Here is a 16,664-nt window from a genome sequence, read left to right on the forward strand (position 1 = left end):
GTGTTTTTTTTATTGCACCGCTGGAGTGGTGCTTTAAATGTAAGTCTCATATTTACCGCCACCTTCATCATTTTCCAGGGTCGCTCCCATCAGTCTCCAGCCAAAGGTCACCTGCCGGCAGCCACAGTGTTTGATGGAGCTGCGTGGAGGTCACTTTTCAATACAAGTCTATAGGAGCCTCATTCCGGCTCTCAAAGACTTGCATGGAGAGCTTGTCATGTAGCTTCTGACTTCCAGACAGTCAGAAGCTGCTTTGACAAAATGGCGCCGCAGGACCAAAGCAGCCCCGAAAAATGGTGAAAACACCGGAGGGTGAGTAAGTGACCGAGGGCAGGGGGCTTACATCTAAGGCGCCACTCCAGCACTGAAAAAAAACCCCACTGGAATGGTGCTTTAACAAAACAGAGACAGATTTAGCTTTAAATGTAAATTCCCAAACTACAATGTATAAAAGAATCTCTATTAACACAAATTTTAAATACTTCATTCCTATTTGCAAAACAACACTGAGTCAACTTTAGTGTCCGCAGAAAGATCTGCCACCCACAATCTGGGCAATCATATTTGCAGGTCATAGTGCATTTAGCAAGTACTGTACTTCACTTTATCTTCACTTTATGCCAAGTTACTAAGGTAGTGATCAAAATCATGTACTAGACCAGTGTTCATACCATAGTGGGCAAAGAAAAGACAAACCTTTTTTAACAATTGCAGTCACCAACTGAACCGATCTTCGATCTAAAGCATTTATGAATTATACTGGTTTGTATACATGAGTAGAAAAATACATTGAATTTACTGAACCCAACATGTAGCTTCATGTAGAAGCCATACTTACAATATCAAACCTCTGTGTCATGTTCCCTTGGATGTCAAGTAAATAGACTTTCCCACTGTGAGTCCCCAAGGCCAAGAACTGAAAGACAGAACCAACGTCATAGGTTATAGGAACTCTATTAAAAAGACAAAAAAATCATTAAAACAAGATACTTGGTAAGCTTGGTAAGATCACTAGACCCTCCCTAGTAGACGAATAGTGGCATGTCACATTGGTTACATCGCTCTTCTGCCAGCTCACTAAAAATGCAGTGTGAAAGTAGAGTCCTGGGAACAAATCAGAGGTGCAATGTATCATGCAGACAGACAAATGGCAATCAACTATTCATCTGCTGAGAAGCTTCTGTCGGCAAAAATCAAACAAGTAGCTTGGAACAGACGCAAACATCTGTAGGGTGACAAGTCATAATGTGTGACATAATAAAATAGAAAATTTATAATAATTATTTAGAGAGGCTAGGCAAACTCGAGATAATAATAATTCAAGGTGAGTAACAAAAGCATTCATAAGGGCCTGAAGGAGTGCTGATACAATGATGAAACCAATCGATTGGTACTTGTTTAAAGGTCGTTAACATTGGCTGATGCAAACTATATAGGGATGAACAACCGGTAATAAGAACGTTCCACCCCCATAGAGTTACCATATTGACATCAGGATTGTGTATATGGGGAGATGTGATGCCAGAGAAAATGATGTGATCAGCCAACACACACACAAGGATGTTCATTAGTTGATTGCCATGTTTTTACATACTTTTCACGTACCTTCGTTCGGCGGATTAGTGGTCTGTGTGAAAGTTTTCTAAGAATTGTAGTTTTGTTGAATTTTGATAACATAACAAAGTGACTTGTTTTGCATAACCATGAGAGTCTTATGACAAACTTATATCCAGCTTACACTGGATGCATGATAATGCCCTGTCTCATGCTGCACATAACACATCTGCACCTCTGGCTGCTGTGGGCATAAAAGGGGACAAACTTATGGTGTGTCCCCCATGCTCCCCTGACCTCAACCCCATTGAGAATCTCTGGAGCATCATCAAAAGGAGTGTGTATGATGGCGGGAGGCAGTTCACATCTAAGCAACAGCTCTGGGAGGGTATTCTGTCCTCATGCAAAACAATTAAAGCAGAAACCATCCAAAACCTGAGAAATTCAATGGACGAGAGAGTTCAGAAGCTCCTTTCGAACAAGGGGTCCTATGTGCAAATGTAACATCACCTAGAATAAAGTTTTGAGTTGAAAACTGTTTGATTTCAGTATGTAATAACCTGCTAATGCTTAGAATTTCAAAAATGACCATTTTTTTGTTCTTTATTAGAATGAAAAGGTTGAAAACTCTGCTGTGCATAATAATTTGGAACATGCATTTTGAGTGCAGTTTGAGTTTTTTATTTTTTTTAAAATATACTGTTATCATAGGCAGTTTGTACAAAGACCTTTCAATTGTACTCTAATAGTTATTTGACTGGAAAATTACAATGACTGCAATTCATATAGGTAATTTGGGAAAATCTGAGAAAATATTATTTGCATAATAATTTGGAACACAGTGTAGTTATAAAATTAAAGTTTCCATTTAACAGCATATATAATATTCAGTACATGAGATATGGGGTAATTGGACAATGAAACGTAAAAGCAAAAAATACAGTTAAGTATAGGGGAAAAACAATTTCTTTTAATAGGATATCAATCATCATAACAGTAATTTCATTGCTAAAAACAAGAACACAACAATAAAAAAAATTACTCAAGCAATAGATGTACCAAAACAATGAGCAAGAAGAACAAGTTAAAAAGGAGTTGGAAAGTTTTCATAGCTCTGCAGGCTCCACTCTTATAATGTAGTCCGTTTTAGAAGACCTTCACTGCCCTTCCTCTCAACTCCTATATAAGGCACCACCTAAAATTAATTTACATTGTGAGAACCCTAGGGGCTAATGTGTGGAGAGCTGCACTGGATGTGGCCCTTGGATTTTGCTAAAAACAGCGGGTCTTTAGTACTTACTCTGTTTCATGCAGGCATTACCTACAAATTGTTCTCGAGTTACTGGTTTAATTCATGATTCTTTAAAGACACTCTGTCAGCAGGTTCTTGTTACCTCATCTGAGAGCAGCCTGATGTAGACAAAGAGAAGCTGAATCTAAAGAGGTATCACTTCGATTGCCGGCGTGCAGCCGTTCTGACACAATCAGAGCTTTTAGATTTAGCAATGCAGCAGAGCTGAGGAAGCTAACCCCGCCCATGCCAGGCTCTGTATATATAATGTCAAGACAGGGAGGTGCTTATCAAAGAAGGGGGCGGAGTCGGAAGAGGAGGCAAGCACTGGTCTAGTCCAGCAATAATAAGCTACACAATCAGTGCAAATAAATAACAGCACAGAGCTTGAGAAGAGAGACATTGCTGAAATCTGTGTTTTAACCCTTAACTGTCACGCACCGTGTGGGAAAGACTAAGTGCAACACAAATGGATAAGGGGAAGGAAGCCCAGAAACTAAGGAAAGGGGGAGTGGAGACCCCTAGGCAGATCTAAAAACGCCATGCCTACACTACTATCCCTATATTGGTTCCACACCAATCGCCGAGCAGGAAACCTAAGTCCTGCATATCCTTAGAGCTAAGCCCTAGATTGGGAGGGTGGGTGAGCACTGGTCAGTCCCCACTATAAACTAAAGACAACAAGGGAGACAAACAAAGGGGGGAAAACTTAGCTTGAGCAGACACCAGAGGGATAACACCAAACGTCCTCCAAGGGCACCAGAGAGGAAGCTAGCTGACTGCTATAGCTCCAAGCATCCACAAGGAAAAATGAGAATATCACAGGCAACTCCCTGAAGCAGACAGAGTTTATAAACACCCAGACCAGGGTGTGTCATGCTGTCTTCACGTTGCATAGCAAAAATCTGCTGACAGATTCCCTGTAAGACGACCAGCCTGTTTTTCTGAATTGTCTGTTTTAGTGAACGTATAACTCCACAAATGAATACTTCTGGGGCAGTTTTTCCTAAAACTCTGCATTGCTCCATTGCAGTAATAGCCATCCTACGAATGTATAAATTAATTGACAACTGGTTGGTACCACTCCCCTTGTAAACGAAGTGTGTGCCTACAGATTGTTTTACTCAGCACTGATTGAACAGAGTCAGACTGTGCAGGGACACAACCTTAGCCCCAGTTATTCAAAAATTTCCAAGAGGAATAACAGAGGAACAACACAAAGCTCTAAAGAAACATGCCAGCAATGCCAGGAGAGGTGACGTCATCTTCTATTCAACTATAAAAACACTGTTTAGTGAAGTGTATGTATGTTTATAACACTGTATAATTCAAGCATTTAATATAATAAAATATTTTATCACAGTATAAAAAATATTCTAACAAGATACTATTGTACAGTCACAGCAGTATTATATACCAATAGGCTAAAAAAATATATAAAAAAAATCTGTTATATAAAGGAGGCACATAGTAAAAAAAACAACTTTAAGGGGTGTATTTTTCTTTAATGAGACAAATAATAATAATTACAATGATGAGGATAATAATTGTAATAATCAGAACAGATGTGAGCAAGCAACTCATTACCAATTCATACCTTACATTGCCTCTCCTGCAAGGTTGCCCTTTTTTTTCTTAAGAAGAAAAAAGGAAAGTCCCCCGGGTAAAAAAATCAATAGTTGTTAATAAAACATCAGGTGTGCTGACATAACTAGGTATGACTATTCCAGTGCACAGGCCTGCTTGAATGCACAGGGTGCCATCACGATTATTCATCCAGGGCAGACAGCCAGCCTGGTGAAAATATGATGCTTTACAGCTCAGGGGGGGCGGCGGAGACACAGAAAGGAGGATAATGAGAATTTACAGATGGTAATAATAATAATAATAATAATAATACTGGGCAGGGATTATATAGATATCACATTTTGCACAATGGGACACATGTAAAGAAAAATAATCATATACTACACAATGGCTCCAATTCATCATTAGCATTTTTTAAGTCACTTTCCTTCTTTTTATCTTGTGGTAATAGTTGCTATTCTTCAAAATTGGTGCGCGAAGTCCACAAATTGGGTGCAAAGTTTAAAAAAAAAAAAAAAAAAGGAGGTTTGTCTTTTTTTTTGTCATTAACCTCTTTTGCAACTTTTTAGTAAGAAGTTGAACGTTGTGCAAAAATAGCAACAAAATATATGGTGAACATAAAATTACTCTACTCTAAAGAGGGGGGACGCAAGTACATTTGGAAATTTGGAAACATACAATCTGCCCACAATGGCAAATACATACATAAATAGAAAGAGAAACAAACAATGAAAAAATAACAGGTGAACAGATAGAAAATAGACTATAAAGCATCACAAATGGAAAGAGGAGTACGGTGAAAAAAATAGAGCAAAACACTAAAGACCAGGTGAGAAAGAAGTATAGCCAAAGAAAGAAAAATTCTCATATTGCAAAAATCAATTTTTATTAAATTATACATATAAACAAATGAACAGCATAATATAAACAGTTAAAATGGAGTCAGACTGCAGAGATGACAGGTAAGTAAGAATAAATGTGTTAGTCCTATGGAATATAACAAAACACATATATAAAAATATATCTGGCTACTTGTAGACCCGTATGGAGAAAAAAAACATTCACAAAACCCCGATCTGAATATATACGATTGCCCTGAACACACAATATACGATCCACCTAGAGATCACTTAAAAAGTCAGAATATAGATACAGGTCTTATTACAGCAATGGCCTGTTCACAAAGTAGGTATTAAATGAAATACAAATAAAAATAACAGGACACTAATATTGCAAATTATACAAATGTACGTTACAGAGCATTCCTATCAGTAACGGTAGGTAAGGGGTAGTAGCAAATAGAATTCACAGATTGCTGAAGGATAATATTCAAAAGAGCAAACATGGGTATCGCAATGCCAAAGACAGAAATACAGGAATTAAGGTGCAAGTGCTATGTACTAATATATCAAGGAAAACCAACCCATGATTGTCAGCAACCTTTTGAATCTATTAAACAGCATGATTAGACATAAATAAACATCGAAGGACAACTAAACAGTTCATATTTACCACCTTTACACCGCTGACGCGCGTTTCGCTTCCGTGCTTCTTCACAAAGACCCTTTCTGCAAGCAGCCAGATATATTTTTATATATGTATTTTTGTTATATTCCATAGGACTAACACATTTATTCTTACTTACCTGTCATCTCTGCAGTCTGACTCCATTTTAGCTGTTTTTATTAGGTTGTTCATTTGTTTATACGTATACTATAATAAAGATTGATTTTTGCAATATGGGAATTTTTCTTCCTTTGGCTATACTATAAAATATATATTCCCATTTTTAGTAAGACCTTCTATAGGTTGTTAGGTGAAAAACAAGTTCAGATGCAATAATGAATGCATCATTTAAAAAAAGGTACCCGCAGCACTCATCCTGGATAAGTAGGAATCCAGGGATTTTTACCCACAAGGTGACACGTCATTCCAAATCCCAAGGAGCTCACTTGGAAAAATATACCAATAGAAAATAGTAGACAGTGTCCAGGCTTGGGTGGTAGAAAAATAACTTCTTATATTCTGCCATACAGGATGTAACGTTTCGACCTAATACCGGTCTTTATCAAGAATACAAAATGGTGCACACTACAGTTTTAAATCAGATAGATAATCGAGAGAACACCAATCAGGACTCTAGTTCCTGCCCCCTCTCTAAAATTCCACCTATCGTATTCCAAATATCTACATAATACATAATCATATAGAGCAGGGCTCCCGAACTCCAGTCCTCAAGGCCCACCAACAAGCCATGTTTTCAGGATTTCCTTAGTATTGCTCAGATGATAATTCCATCACCTGCACAGCCAATAATTCCATCACCTGTGTAAAAGTAAGGAAATCCTGAAAACATGACCTGTTGGTGGGCCTTGAGGACTGGAGTTGGGGAACCCTGACATAGAGCATAGCATACAATAGATCATTATACAGTTATATGAAAAAGTTTGGGCACCCCTATTAATCTTAAGCTTAATGTTTTATAAAAATTGGTGTTTTTGCAACAGCTATTTCAGTTTGATATATTTAAGAACTGTTGGACACAGTAATGTTTCTGCCTTGAAATGAGGTTTATTGTACTAACAGAAAATGTGCAGTTTGAAAGTATTTGGCCCCCTTGAACTTTTCTACCTTTTGCCACATTTCTGTCTTCAAACATAAAGATATAAAATTCTAATTTGTTTGGGAAGAATCAACAAGTGGGACACAATCGTGAAGTGGAACGAAATTTTTGGGATATTTTTAACTTTTTTAACAGATTAAAAACTGAAAAGTGGGGCGTGCAATATTATTCAGCCCCTTTACTTTCACTCCAGAAGTTCAGCGAGGATCTCTGAATGATCCAATGTTGTCCTAAATGACTGGTAATGATAAATAGAATCCACCTGTGTGTAATCAAGTCTCCGTATAAATGCACCTGCTCTGTGATAGTCTCAGGGTTCTGTTTCAAGTGCAGAGAGCATAATGAAGACCAAGAAACACACCAGGCAGGTCCGAGATACTGTTGTGGCAAAGTTTAAAGCCGGATTTGGATACAAAGAGATTTCCCAAGTTTTAAACATGTCAAGGAGCACTGTGCAAGCGATCATATTGAAATGGAAGGAGTATCAGACCACTGCAAATCTACCAAGACCCGGCCGTCCCTCTAAACTTTCATCTCGAACAAGGAGAAGACTGATCAGAGATGCAGCCAAAAAGCCCATGATCACTCAAGATATCCATAAAAAGTCTTGCTTGAATTTGCCACAAGCCACCTGGGAGACACACCAAACATGTGGAATAAGGTGCTCTGATCAGATGAAACCAAAATCAAACGTTTTGGCCGCAATGCAAAACGATATGTTTGGCGTAAAAGCAACACAGCTCATCACCCTCAAAACACCATCCCCACTGTCAAACTTGGTGGTAGCATCATGGTTTGGGCCTGCTTTTCTTCAGCAGGGACAGGTAAGATGGTTAAAATTGATAAGAAGATGGATGGAGCCAAATACAGGACCATTCTGGAAGAAAACCTGTTGGAGTCTGCAAAAGACCTGAGACTGGGACGGAGATTTATCTTCCAACAAGACAATGATCCCAAACATAAAGCAAAATCTACAATGGAATGGTTCAAAAATAAACGTATCCAGGTGTTAGAATGGCCAAGTCAAAGTCCAGACCTGAATCCAATCGAGAATCTGTGGAAAGAGCTGAAAACTGCTGTTCACAAACGCCCTCCATCCGACCTCACTGAGCTTGAGCTGTTTTGCAAGGAAGAATGGGCAAGAATTTCAGCCTCTCAATGTGCAAAACTGATAGAGACATAACCCAAGCGACTCGCAGCTGTAATCGCAGAAAAAGGTGGCTCTACAAAGTATTAACTCAAGGGGCCAAATAATATTGCACGCCCCACTTTTCAGTTTTTAATTTGTTAAAAAAGTTTAAAATATCCAATAAATTTCGTTCCACTTCAAGATTGTGTCCCACTTGTTGATTCTTCCCAAAAAAAATAGAATTTTATATCTTTATGTTTGAAGCCAGAAATGTGGCAAAAGGTAGAAAAGTTCAAGGGGGCCAAATACTTTCACAATGCACTGTAGGTCATGTGAGTAATACACAGGTGATCTTGTACACCTTGTGTACAGCACTATACATAATAGAGTGGGGAATAGATTAATTTTCCCAAGGGGCCACATGAGACCGTGATTGTTGTGGTGGCCGAACCAATAGGCCGAAATTAATTCTGCTCAATATTAATATTCATGAGAGGTTGGAAGGATCCGGCTTCCGATCCAAGTATATTGGCAAAAAGTTAGAAATATTTTACAAAAAGATGAAGAAATGCATACCAACAATCTAAGATTTGAGGGGGGAACTTGGGGGTCTCATCACCAGACATGTTTGAGCGCTACCTGCACTCTTAGACTTGGTTTGAACAAAACATGTACAGGAGAAGTGGTACTGTGCAGTGTATATATACAGGACAGGAGAAGTGGTACTGTGCAGTGTATATATACAGGACAGGAGAAGTGGTACTGTGCAGTGTATATATATAGGACAGGAGAAGTGGTACTGTGCAGTGTATATATACAGGACAGGAGAAGTGGTACTGTGCAGTGTATATATACAGGACAGGAGGAGTGGTACTGTGAAGTGTATATATACAGGACAGGAGGAGTGGTACCGTGCAGTGTATATATACAGGACAGGAGAAGTGGTACTGTGCAGTGTATATATACAGGACAGGAGGAGTGGTACTGTGAAGTGTATATATACAGGACAGGAGGAGTGGTACCGTGCAGTGTATATATACAGGACAGGAGAAGTGGTACTGTGAAGTGTATATATACAGGACAGGAGGAGTGGTACTGTGAAGTGTATATATACAGGACAGGAGGAGTGGTACCGTGCAGTGTATATATACAGGACAGGAGGAGTGGTACTGTGCAGTGTATATATACAGGACAGGAGGAGTGGTACTGTGCAGTGTATATATACAGGACAGGAGGAGTGGTACTGTGCAGTGTATATATACAGGACAGGAGAAGTGGTACTGTGCAGTGTATATATACAGGACAGGAGAAGTGGTACTGTGCAGTGTATATATACAGGACAGGAGAAGTGGTACTGTGCAGTGTATATATACAGGACAGGAGGAGTGGTACTGTGCAGTGTATATATACAGGACAGGAGAAGTGGTACTGTGCAGTGTATATATACAGGACAGGAGGAGTGGTACTGTGCAGTGTATATATACAGGACAGGAGAAGTGGTACTGTGCAGTGTATATATACAGGACAGGAGAAGTGGTACTGTGCAGTGTATATATACAGGACAGGAGAAGTGGTACTGTGCAGTGTATATACACAGGACAGGAGAAGTGGTACTGTGCAGTGTATATACACAGGACAGGAGGAGTGGTACTCGGAGCAGAACCAAATCTTCAGCAGTGGACTCTATTAGTTAGCCCATGTGACGACATTTCAGTTCCATAACAGAGAAATGTTCTGTTGTGGATCCGAAACATTATCACATGGGCTAATAAGGAGTCCTCCACTTTTTTGACAATTAATCGGAGTGCTTATATATCTACATATATAAGAGCAGATACTAAGAATTACCCCAAGTATACAGGACAGGAGAAGTATACACAGCTCCACAGTATATACTAAAATCAGTTATATACATATAAATATATACTGTACAAAAGAATATAGAGTGGAGCTGTGTGTATACTACATCGTATATAGTGTAGAGATGTGCCAGTATATATAGTGGGGATTCCACACTATATACTATAGTATATACACAGCATCATACTATATAAACTTCTCTACACTATATATATATATATATATATATATATATATATATATATACACATATACATATACATATATACACATATACACATATACACACACACAGACAACTCTACATTATAATTAAGACCGCATTATACTATACATCACGTAGGAGACACCACGACTGCTAAATATATATCACAGAGACTGCTGCATATATATTATATAGGTGATACTGCAGCTATACACAGTTGCAGTATCACTTATATATTGTGTGTATATATAGCAGTTGAAGTATCACCAATATAATGTATATACATTATATAGGTGACACTGTGACTGCTGTGTATACATTGTATATACTGCAGTCTCACTATCACCTATATAATATATAAGTGATACTGTGTTTGCTGTGTATAATTGCAGCATCACCTTTATGACATATATACAGCAGTATCACGTATATAATGTATACACAGCAGTCACATTATCACCTATATATTGTATACAGACTGCTGTATATACATTATGTATGTGATAGTGCTACTGCTGTGAATACATAATATATACGTGATATTGCAATTATTCACAGGAATCACAGTATCAGCTATGTAACATATATACAGTATCAACTACGTAATATATATACAGCAATCACAGTATCACCAATATAATGTATATAGACTGCTGTACATACAATATACAGGTGATACTGTGATTATATACAGCCATTGTAATATCACATACATAATATATATTAAGCAGCATCATCTATATATTGAATATACAACAACTGTATATACACATTTAAAAAGTTTCCATGTTGGCACTCACTCACCAGATCCCTGAGATGGAGGAGGATGAAGAGCTCCAGGTGTGCATTAGTGGATCCCTGGGATTGGTCAGGACTCAGGTGAGTAGAGTTTAATGCAAGGCCCGCCACAGCGCTGCAGACAGGGCCCTCCGCCACCCGGGACACAGCGCTGCAGACAGGGCCCTCCGCCACCCGGGACACAGCGCTGCAGACAGGGCCCTCCGCCACCCGGGACACAGCGCTGCAGACAGGGCCCTCCGCCACCCGGGACACAGCGCTGCAGACAGGGCCCTCCGCCACCCGGGACACAGCGCTGCAGACAGGGCCCTCCGCCACCCGGGACACAGGGCTGCAGACAGGGCCCTCCGCCACCCGGGACACAGCGCTGCAGACAGGGCCCTCCGCCACCCGGGACACAGCGCTGCAGACAGGGCCCTCCGCCGCCGCTCAGGACACAGCGCTGCAGACAGGGCACTCCGCTGCCCGTGACACAGCGCCGTAGACAGGGCCCTCCGCCGCCAGCCACAGCGCCACAGACAGGGCCCTCCGCCACCGCCGGGACACAGTACCGTAGACAGGGCCCTCCGCCGCCCGCCACAGATAGGGCCCTCCGCCACTGCCGGGACACAGTGCCGCAGACAGGGCCATCCGCCGCCTTGAACACAGCGCCGCAGACAGGTCCCACCGACGCCCGCCACAGCGCCGCAGACAGGACCCTTCTTTGGATCTCCCGCGCTCTGTGTCATGAAGGCTGACGGCTGCGCATAGCGTGGTGCATGACGTAGCCGCGGCTGCTATGCAGTGATGCCGCCAGCGGGGCATAGCAGCACGCAAGAGCACAGTGCCGGCCGGCGGCTGCTAAGACTGCAGACCCCTCAACAGCTGATCGGGGACCAGCGCAGGTCTCATTATAAGCCGCCTATGCATACTGTAATCATAGAGGAAATATGTCTTTTTTTTAGCACATATTTCTGGTCTCCTTTTTCCCCCTGTCAGTACACTCCACTGCTAACACTAGATCAGCCATCAGCCGCATCACCCATGAAATACTGATGGCACCCAACATACATCCAGTAAGCTGATAACCAGGCAGATAACCATATAAAAACCGACATGTTTAGTAAATAATTTTCTGCTGTAAAAAGTCCTCATTTTAGTATCGTTACTATTATATTACTTATATTAAGTGTGCATATGGCATGGTCTGAGAACTGGACACGTGTACTGATTTCTGGGTGTAATTGTAATTTAAAAAATCAGGGTTTTTATTCATATGCAAATGAGGTGTTAAGTGCTCTGGGCGTGTCAGAGCATTTCCCCAGTCGCTTCCTCCTGATGTTGTTACTCCGCCTAGAATCAGCCTCTTGATGGATATCTCATTGTCTGTGTGACATCAGAAAAGGAAGATAAAGAGGATGGTGCTATGCAGGGAAACTTCCGTGGCAGGCAGAGGCTGGGGAAGTGCTCTGCCACGACCAAAGCACTTATCAGCAATTTAATTCATGTGCAAATAAGGTATTCTCTTGGGAATGCAGCAACAGATAAAAGTTATAAAGGTGTCGATGGATTTAGCTTTCATAGAGAAGCATCCTATATATGCGATTTGGAAATGTTGATCTTACAGACAGATTCCCATTAAATAACAATGATCAAATATTTAAGAAAAAAAAAAAATTAACAAAAAAGCTTAGAAATTAAATGGGTGGCTATTTTCTGAAGAAACATTTTCTTTAAGAAAAGATAGTGTGCCCATTTTCTAAAAGTTTCTGCAGTTTCATGTACCTATACAAACTATACACGACTACAAGTGGCTCCCTTCCTGAACCAGATTTTACGGTTCATACTAAATGATCATATAAAAATAAAAATCGCCACTAAACAAAGCTACTTCTATGACCTCGGGCTACAAGACCTTCTCAGACTTGGAGGAATGAAAACTTTCACAAAGTGCATTAAACGTAACAAACAAAAAACATCACATTAGTTGCAAGGAACCATCTTTTTCCACAGACAACCTCAATGACATTAACAGACTGTTTCATATACCGAGCCTTCCATGTCAAATCACAGAAAGTATTTTTAAGACACAGGACATATTTTTAAGATATGAACATCCTTTTATTCCAAGAGAAACAAACAAATGGGCTGCTTTGAAAGCAAAGTCTTTCTATCAGTCAAGGAAACACAAACTGTTGATTTCAAGGTGACTAACTGTCCTGGAAGACAGGCGATATTACATGAGAAAATCCAAGAACAAGAGGCAAGACAGGGCAAAGAAATAAAATGAATTTCCACATTGAAATAGCTAAGGGAGAAAGAATGAGGGAAACAGGCGAAACAGCTTTGAAAGTTTTCTGCTATTCATTTTTGGAGAGTGGAGATTTAGGAGCTCTTTCTAATTCTGTGAAAGCCATTTTATCTCCCTTACTTTCTACCCAATAAAGTAAGTGGAGCGGAGCTGCTACATTCCTCCTTCTTGTCTCCTACATTCATCACGTGCTCATGACATGCTTACAAGTTTTGTGATGCTTTCATGTAATGCTGGGTTGTCCCATCACATACAGTTTTGGGGTCTTAGTTGAAGTTTTGTGCACTACTTCTACAAGTCAAAAAAACTGTAAGAAGTTGGTCAGGTGCTTTATGTTTAAGCCCCAGTTCCATCACTTTGCGTCCTCCCGCAGGATAAAGTAAAACTCAATAGTGTTTTAAGAACACCTAGACTTCATTTTCCTATGGATCCTTTTAGAAACAATGGTAACATAATGGAGGGAGTTACAAGGTGCCATAGTGTTGTGCCTCATTTAATGTGATTTTCTTAATGTGTGTGTCAGCACAGACTAATATTACCATTTCACTCATATTTCCATTGGAAGAAGGGAGTAGTCTAAGACCTCACGACTACCAGCCACTAGTAAACGCTATTAGTAGAGTACAGAATAGCGGCATCGGGAAGGGCGGCCGAACTGAGGCATCGGGAAGGGCGGCCGAACTGAGGCATCGGGAAGGGCGGCCGAACTGAGGCATCGGGAAGGGCGGCCGAACTGAGGCATCGGGAAGGGCGGCCGAACTGAGGCATAGGGAAGGAACTAAACAGCAGTAGAGACCTGAAAAGTAACATTAGTTAAGCACTGAGCAGAGGTTTTAAAAGTGTTTTCAGTTCACACTAAAAATATTTATCCATACAACAGGCACTACACGGTGTGCAGAATTATTAGGCAAGTGAATATTTTACCAAATCATCTTTTTTATGCAGTTTTTCCAACTGCAACTATATAATCTGTATGCTTATTAGATGAGGAAGATCAGGAGGTGATGTGTATTTGTATAATGAGGAGGGTGAGGCCTAAGGATACAACATCCTTTATCAAGGTGTGCAGAATATTTAGCAGCTTGTTTTTATGGTCATTTTGCCTGAGGAAGAGATTTAACTGACTCTGAAAAGTCAAAAATTGTTACATGTTTTAGAGGGATGCAGAACTCTTGAAATTGCTAAGATATTGGTGCGCGATCACATAACCATCAAACGTTTTGTTGCCAATAGTCAACAGGGTTGCAAAAAACTTGTTGAGAAAAAAAAGTTACATTAACTGCCAAAGATTTGAGAAGAATCAAATGTGAAGCGACCAGGACCCCATTGTCCTCCACTGCTTCATATTCCAGAACTACCATCTCCCTGGAGAGCCCAGAAGTACAAGGTGTTCATTGCTCAGAGACATGACCAAGGTAAGGCAGGCTGAAACCCAACCATCACTGGACAAGACATAGAAGTTCAAACATCAAGACTTGGCCAAGAAATATCTTAAGACAGATTTTGCAAAGGTTTTATGGACTGATTCGATGAGAGTGACTCTTGACAAACCAGATGATAGGGCCCATGGATCAATCAATAAGGGGCACAGATCTCCACTTTGACTAGACGCCAGCAAGGAGGAGGAGGGGTACTGCTTTGGGCTGGTATTATTATAGGGAATCTGTCAGCAGGTTTTTGATAAGTAACCCGAGGGCAGCACTAGGTAGGGGCTGAGACACTGATTTCAGCGATGTGTCACTTACTAGGGTGTGTGCTGTTGTTACAATACAATGAGTGTTCTTATCAGCAGAAGAATATACAATGTATACAGAAATCAGGTGTGTGGGGGTGGGGTTAATTTTCTGAGATATGCTACATCTAAAAACTCTGATTGTATCACAACTGCTGCATCCAGTAAACTAACTGATACATCATTGGAATCAGGGTCTCTTTTCCTACATTACTCTGCTCTCAGATGAGATAGCAAATATCTGCTGACCAATTTCCTTTAAACATGAGCTAGTTGGACCTTTTCATTTTGAAGATGGACTAAAACAACTCCTAAATCTATTGCCAGTTTTTAGAAGACACGTTCTCCAGCAATGGTACAGGAAAAAGTCTGCATCTTTCAAGAAACCCATGATTTTTATGCAGGACAATGCTCCATTGCAGCATTGAAGTCTCCACTGCTTGGCTAGAGAATAAGGCCTTAAGGATGAAAGAATAATGACAGGTCCTCCTTCCTCACCTTACCTAAACCCTATTGAGAACTTGTGGGCCCTTCTTAAAGGGAGATTTACGGTGAAGGAAAACAGTCACTTCTGTAAACTGTCTAGGTGGCTGTGATTGGTGTTGCCTAAAAAGTTGACCATCAACAGATGAAGAAACTGTCAGACTCTATGGATGGAAGGCTTATGGCTCTGTTATTGAAAAGAAGGGGAGCTATATTGGTCACTGATATTTTTTTGGAGATGTCAGAAATACATTTTTGTACATGAGTTTTTGGCTATTATTCTCACTTTAACAGATGAAAAAAATTACATTTTTCATTTAGTTGCCCAATAATTCTGCACACACAGATATTCTCATAAGAAAGATAAAACCGAACTTTTACTTTCTTAAATATTCAGGTTTTTACCTTTTGACTGTAGTTATTCAGTAGTAAATTTAAATAATCAAAAATACAAATTGCCTAATAATTGTGCACATAGTGTATATGTTTTTTCACTGTGAAGCCTACAGATTACTACTACGGAGGTCTCTAGTCCCTGTTTTCTCAATCCCCACATGACTGTAATGCACTGAGATTGCCATAAATCCAATATAGATTGTAGGGTGCAGCATCGAGCCTGTACACCACCTCTTCAAATCTATGGATCACTGTGCGAATGAGGAAGAACAGGAGGATCTGTGACCACATACCAGTGTACCAGTGAATGGTGATAATGGTTAGGTAGTAAATGTTTTACTAAGGAATAACCATTAGAAAGAACTGAACACGGATTAGTAATACTGGCCACTCTATTTCAGCATCTACATTCACAAAAAGAAAATATTAAGTAAATGTAATCCATTAAAGTATATATACCTTCTCATGGACTGTCATACAGCTCGCTGCATCTTCTTGTAAGATGTCAGTCACTCCATTGGACAGTCTTTCATATTTCAGCTTTGGTTCTTCTTCACTATCATCCTCCTAAATGAGAAATAAGACATAAAATATGATCATTAAGTATAAAATTACAGACACTTTATACAATGAATAGGACTTAAAGAGGTATTGCAAGTTCAACAAATATATATTTATGGTCTATATAGTATACACAGAGCCTGGTGTGGGCGGGG

At 40.1% G+C, this 16,664-nt stretch overlaps 1 protein-coding gene across 1 annotated transcript in view; it reads right to left on the bottom strand.

Moving 5' to 3' along the window:
* The window catches only part of VPS41 (VPS41 subunit of HOPS complex), a 308,457-nt gene that overhangs the window by 250,148 nt on the left and 41,645 nt on the right, over positions 1-16,664 (bottom strand). The window contains exons 3-4 of the mRNA XM_073678260.1: positions 16,408-16,515; positions 839-916 (exon numbers count right to left, since the gene is read on the bottom strand). Of these exons, the coding sequence (XP_073534361.1) occupies positions 839-916; positions 16,408-16,515 (186 nt within the window). The remainder of the gene's footprint in view (positions 1-838; positions 917-16,407; positions 16,516-16,664) is intronic.

Source organism: Phyllobates terribilis, unplaced genomic scaffold, assembly GCF_046119375.1.
Source record: "Phyllobates terribilis strain yellow unplaced genomic scaffold, ASM4611937v1 Scaffold_4__5_contigs__length_816908805, whole genome shotgun sequence".
NCBI classification, from domain to species: domain Eukaryota; kingdom Metazoa; phylum Chordata; class Amphibia; order Anura; family Dendrobatidae; genus Phyllobates; species Phyllobates terribilis.